We start from the raw sequence: 6,783 nt of genomic DNA on the forward strand, positions 1-6,783 counted from the left end.
GTTCCAGTATAGCTCCCATCCATTCGCTCGAATAGTTCATTACAAGATGAAGGTTCTGCTTACATATCCAATTCCCGCACTGTTCCGTAGTAACGCTACGGAAGGAGTGCCCTTTATGTATTGTAGCCGTCGACCAACAAATGCATCTCAGGCGAAAGACTGCACTTTCTAAACGTTTTTGTATGCTAGAACCATGGAGAGAGAATGCGAAAAACACGCACTAGCTGCTATCTTCAAACAATAATTTTTATTGTTGAGAACATATTTCTTATGCATACAAAAGCATTACTTATAACCCAAAGCACAACTCAAAGAGAGCTCGAGAAAACAAAGTTACAGCCACAGAATATGAAAAAGCGAAAAAAAAAATCGTGTAACGTTCGAGAATCTAGCAACCAGCCAGCCAGCATCCGCCCATGCATTGCTGAGATTCCTACAAACTTTCGCTTAAAAACAATAAATTCATCACACCTACAATAGGAAAGGAGGCAGAGCGACACATGTCGCACTATATCAGCCACAGTAACACTTGCGTTATGCATAAAAGTTTCCAGCTTTCGATTGAAATGGCGACATAAAATCACTAATAGACTTTGTCCAAACAGCCTTCAAACTTTTTTTTCCCTTCAACCATATATTCAAGCAGTTGGAAGTTGTTTAAAGCACATATATTGCGAATATCCGAATAACTCCCGTTTCTTTCCGATGGTGGTATGCACATTGGTTATGCATGATAACTTACCGGGATCAATATATAAATAGCGTTTAGACCTTGAAATATTTTGAAATAACCCGCTCTTTTTTTTGTTCCTTATTGCAATGCCACTCGTTGTATATGAGTCATGGAAGATCTAGGTCAGCCCACAGTTCCATGACAGTTGAGTTTTTACATTTATCTGCAATCCATGCCTTTGTTCTGACCAGCTGCTCGGCAGTGAAGTGGTTCCTCCAGTCTCCCACGGCTCCCTTTCGGACATATCCCGATCCTTCGTGCCTCGAGTCCAACGGAGTGGCCTCGGATTGTTCGTCACGTGTCGTCGGCGCGCTCTTAGACTGATCAGAGAACATTTTCATTCTCTCCTCTGGATCATCATTGTGAAGGATTCTCATACTCTGCACGCTGCACGAATCTAGGATTTTTCTAAGTGTATCAGAGTCATCTCGCAAAATGGCTCCGTGCTCGCTCCCGATGAAGTCTGCAATCCTGAGGATCTGCCCCTTTGTGTCCGCTTTAAGCTGCTCGTAGGTGAGAAACAGGACGTTGTCTTTCTCTCGAACGTCGTACCACGGCAGCAGATGGTCGAAGTAGCCGCAGTAGCCCACCTAGTTTTGTGGAAACAAACACGATTTTGTTGATAAAGTTAGAATAGTTATCAGTGAAACGAGAGACCCACTGTAATGAGGAAAATAAAAGTTACCGCGACCACGGTGAAGAAGGTAAGGTATATAAAACCTTCACAAAATATGAATAAGGGCATAGTGTGGTGCTCGAGAAGTTGTTTTTAAATAATTTCGACACAGGGGTGTAGGTCAGCTCCCTTTATGTTTCATGATCCTTCTTTACTAGACGATATATCAGCAGATTCTTGGACGTCAAAGTTATTGTCAGTTGACATGCGCGTCTAGCATGACGAAATGCGGTTGTATTATATTGATAGAAATATAAATTCTTTAAGATGCGGGAAAGTTGAAGAATGGCAAAAAATTCAAAGGTACATCAAGCCAGCTGCTCTTAATGAACTTAGTGTTTACTTAGACCGCACGTTTAGGTTTCAGAGAGGTTGGTGGGAGTGATTTTTGGAGAGGCTACTCATGTCCCCAAAAAAGTCAAATGTACCAGAGCTCAAAACATTAAGTGCCAATTTCATTTGTAGATGTTAGAGGATAATTGCACCATTGCGGGAGCATTTCATGCGAGATGGTCGCTCTTAGTAACTATCACTTTGCCGAAGGACGCAAGTTCAGCTACATGTGTTTTATAGAATACGTGTGAAAGCATGTCCATTCCTGGCGTAAAATTGGCTGAAGAAAAAATTTTTTGGTTCACGTAAGGTGTCAATCTGCGGCTTTGCGTGTCTAGGGTGTATTAAAGGACGATTTAAAATATAAATTATAATCCACTTGCACTTCCCGCCGTGTAAGAATAATACATGCCATTATTTTTTTCAATTTAAGGCTTAAAACATGAACTCAAAAATAGTCCGCAAGGTCATGGAATAGGTTCGGTGTAAATGTTACAATACCTATATTAAAGGTAATGATCGCGTGTAGAAGAGGCCTTAGAGAGAGGAGGAGTGCTATAAAAAGGCGAAAGGAAAAGACGCAGAATGAAATCTATTGCATCCAAAAATATTACCTTTGCCTCGATGAACATCGGAAGGAATCTCTTGAAAGAGACATCAGTGACCGTCTTGGGGGTGAATCCCTTGAGAAAATAGTAGCAGGACACGGCAGTGTCATAGGGATTTCGTGCTACGTAAATATACTTTGCGCTGTCATTGGGGCGAAGGAGTGTTGGTGGAATGTGGGTAACAATGGGTCCAGTCCTTTTTGGGTTTTCTGCTGCAGCTGCGCCACTCACGTCAATAAACGGTGCCATGGCGTTCAGATCGCTAACGTTGGTGGGTGGCTTTCCTCTAGTCAGAATGCTGCAGACTATGTACTGCACCCACGACGTGCCGCATTTCGGATGGCTGACGACGAACAGGTCTCCGTCTCTTGGCACGTACTTTGTTGCCGAACGGAAGTTTTCCTCTCCAAATACCTTAGGTATCCGTACGCCATCGACCTCCATATAATAGTCTGGGTCCATTGCTGCTTGCCCCTCGTGTTTCTGATAAAAGAAATGGCAATATCACAGGTGTAGGCAACCCTAAACACTAGACAATGTTAGGATGCATAGATAGCACGAAAACAACGTGAAACAGAAAGTTCTAATTGAGTAATATAGCTGAAATTTTAAAATACAAAAAGTGGCGCCGTACGTCCTGGAGCATATTCTTCCATTGATAATAGCGGTACAAAGGTGCTGTCTAATTGGCATCATATATGGTTCATTATCCTGTTCCCAAAATTTAGTACTCGATTGTCTTTACTATCTACCTCCATCCTAAAGCAGACACCTCAATCGAGATGCCAGAATCGAACAAGTGACCTTGTCACAAGGGCTCTATTTCGTATATGACCGCTTACAAAGGAATATTTTTATACAATTAATACAACTGTTTTATTCCTTAGTAGAAATAGCATGTATTTTGAGACTTCTGGACTTACTCCTAGCTGGCAGTATCGTTCGGTGACTTATTTCTCAAAAACTCACGATGCAAATTGCTGAATAAAGAGAGCCAAGTTCCTCGGCAAACGCGAGTCGAGCTCCGTCTCGTTGAAAGCATCAGCGCTAATCCTCAAGGGCAGGAATGAGGCCGCATCTAGCAATGACGTTCTGCCTTTCTGCCGGCACTTTAAGTGTAGTCCTCAAGCTACTGCAGAAACGGGAATGCAAAACGTGGCCTGTCCAATACGCCTATGTTCTACCTGGAGAATTAAAGGCTTCAAATAAATCGGGCAAATGTGAATGTCCGTCGAAATGTCATCGCAGCTGATAACAAAAGAAAGACGGCATGCCAAACCACAGCCCATGTACATTACCAGCACTTTTCAGTGTATCGTATTTTGATTTCTACTTCTTTTTATGAGTTCTTCAATCGTGTCTTCACATTGTACACCGTTCCTGTCATGTTAATCGCATTCAACAGTTTGTACTGCCTAGAATTACATTTGGTGTTAATGTCGCAGTTTCTTGTTATTCCTATTGATTTTATCGCATTCTGCATTGCTGACCTTCGCTTTAGGCCTTGATCACCGGCGGGCGGAGACAAATAAATAAATAAATAAATAAATAAATAAATAAATAAATAAATAAATAAATAAATAAATAAATAAATAAATAAACGTTGTGGCCCACAGATATGGAAGGTTCAGGAAATAAGCTTTACCGAATACGATATTTTCCTGTGCTTAGTAGTGATTCTTCTTTACATCTTTATTACTTAAAATGGAAAGTAATCGCACGTCTGCCAATAAATATTTTTGAAATTTGTTGACTTTCGTCAAGGTTCCAAACTATGCATATTAAAATGAAAGCATTATGCAGCCTGTCATGTTCACATTATCTGTAATGCGGTATTTGCCATTCTGCTGTTGGAACTTCTGCAGTATCAGAAGCAGTCAGCTTTGCAGCAACGTTAGGACGATTCTTCAAAAATCCTTTTGTTACTCAAAAATTCACGTAGAAATCTTCATTTCGTCCCTAATTCTAAACACCAAAAGACAACTCGGCGAAAAAAAAAATAAAATCCCGCCTGCCAGGACTACGAAATCTAGGCGAAAATGAAGGCATTCGAATAAAACAGGTCGTAGTTTTTTTTCCAGAATAACGAGCTTGCACCTACCTTGCACTACAAAGATTAGTCTCAGCAATTCGGGCAAACCCAACTTTACTGAACGTACGCTCTCGTAGATCTTGTCGACAAAAACAGGGGAACTACATCCGTTCGCGTACGTTCATGGCTACGCAGATGGCGTGGTCGACGCTTACACGTGTAGGACACTACCATGAATTTCGCATCCGGCGGATTTTGTTTGTTTCTATGGTAGTGGAGACAGAGAAGTCACATATATGGATTGGTGGCACGGAAAACATGTGCTGCTTCTGAAAGCCGGGACTATTCATTCACCTCTTTCTAAAAATAGGCCTTGCGGTCTGGTTGACCAGTTTTTTTTCCTGCAATTACGTGGCAGAATGCTGTTTTGTCTTCAAAAACTCAGAACCTTATTCAGTATGAAGTACTACATATGTACTATTTATAGAAGTAAGAAGCAGTTACACAACTGTCGTAATATTAACTGGCTTCATAACTGCAAGCATAACCAGTGTCGGTGAGGTCCGTCACCAATTTTGTACGCGAGTGTATTGCTTGGCGTCGTGCGAAAACACGCGGATCTTGGAAATATGTTGCTGTAACCATGCGATCATTCGATTTAAAATTTTGCGCATTGCTGACTGTAAGGTCATCACCAATATTGACTAGCAAACCATTTGCCGGAAATACTCGCATTGTCTACCAATTTTTGCTGGCCTTTTTCTACAGTAACATCGTCGTCATTGAAAAAAGAACACGTCATAAACATTGACATTGCAAATTCTATCAATGCATTGTCCCTTAGGTGTGACGCATTTTTTCCTTTCTGTAATAAAGCAGTTTTCTGTTTTCCGCGCATGGAATATTGAGACCCGAATAAAAGACAGAATATAACGCGCGCAGGTTCTTTTAACGCAACCACTGGTGAGGCAGCTGTACCACAGAACTTGTGCATCGCTGCTTCTGTGAAAATTAGGCCAAGGCATTTGTATCTGCTATCTACAGTAATCAATCATTAGTAGCGTTAAGCTTATGATCAGCAGAGGGCCTAAGCGTAATGTTGCGCGCTTTGATCAGTTTTATTTGGAGATAGTTCTTGTTTTACACAGAGTTCTAGTATACCAGTTCAGAAACTGCACTTTTAGTTGAGCGCATGTATGGTGAGTCACGTGAATGGTATTTGACCGACGTAGAGTGACAAATTGAGACTTTGCTTTCATGAACCGTCATCTATAGCATGCTGAAGAGCTAAAAGTCAGAAATCCCAACGCAAAAAGAAAAATGCTGACTGCAAACTGCTCACACCTATTTATACTTCATGCTTTTTTTTTGCTGTGTTTGTTGCGGTGCTGGTAAAACGGCAGTGGAAGGTTATTATTCATCATAGGTGACGCGGCACTCAGAGTAAACTTCACAAATTGCCAATCACTGTTTTAAGACTCAGCCATTTCTCAAATGGCATGTTTGCAGAGGCCGGGTCATGCTACGTCTGTTCAAATGATGACACTTACTTTCTGCAGGAAGTGCTTATGGACTTAATCATCCCGAAGAAAGCAAGAAGGCTTAGAAAATACAGCCCTTGTAACTTTGACTATTCGCACTCGGCTTGGCATCTCATTTACCCTCAGGTAAACTTCAAGCGTTAATTTCTCTTAGCACCAGTTTGCTTTGAGTTATCATGCGCTGTAACCTTGTGTATTCACTCATATATATATAGTAGTAACTGGATTTTTCAATGGGCCAAGCGTATTTAGGCAAATCAGAAGCACAACTTCGCGGTTATCTTAGGTTTATTATTTACCCAACTGTTTCGGTCGGTGGACCGACCTACGACAGATATATATATATATATATATATATATATATATATATATATATTATTCAAAGCTAAGCTAACACCAAATCTATTGAATGCGCGATGTATTCTACGTAAAATCTACTTACACAGGTGCGTTATGCGTACTTGCGGACAGAATTTTCGCGTAAATTTATGCTCACTAACGTTTCAATAATGAGAACTTCCTATTCATTTTTTTTCTTTCGCTTTCGCAATGTGTGGTATATGTTAACATATTAGACGGCTAAGAGAATAATATTTGAAGACAACTACATTGTTGTTGAATTCGCTTGGAGCTCTTCTGTTCCGTAATATTTATGATCAAATTTAACACTCATGTCAGCTAATTTTGCATTCAGGAGCGTCAATTCCAATTCAATCTGAAGCCCTCTTTTTTTCGATATTGAATCCTGACGATTACTCCAAAGCGCGTGAGCAAAAGGCAAAAAAAGTCAGTCGTTGCTTCTTTTCGTCATCCGAGAGGAAGTGCGCAGCTGTTATTAGCCTCGCCCGGCTTGCAAACAT

At 40.8% G+C, this 6,783-nt stretch overlaps 1 protein-coding gene across 1 annotated transcript; it reads right to left on the minus strand.

Annotated features, from left to right (window-relative positions):
• Window positions 1-825: 825 nt before the first annotated feature.
• On the minus strand, window positions 826-4,533 carry LOC119459563 (sulfotransferase 2A8). The gene is made up of 3 exons (XM_037721274.2): window positions 4,452-4,533; window positions 2,357-2,833; window positions 826-1,323 (listed from the first exon to the last, which is right to left on the minus strand). The coding sequence occupies exons 2-3, from the start codon at window positions 2,810-2,812 to the stop codon at window positions 841-843; spliced, it is 939 nt and encodes a 312-aa protein (XP_037577202.1). The 5' UTR covers window positions 2,813-2,833; window positions 4,452-4,533; the 3' UTR covers window positions 826-840.
• Window positions 4,534-6,783: the final 2,250 nt, after the last annotated feature.

Source organism: Dermacentor silvarum, chromosome 7 (genome assembly GCF_013339745.2).
Source record: "Dermacentor silvarum isolate Dsil-2018 chromosome 7, BIME_Dsil_1.4, whole genome shotgun sequence".
NCBI lineage: Eukaryota > Metazoa > Arthropoda > Arachnida > Ixodida > Ixodidae > Dermacentor > Dermacentor silvarum.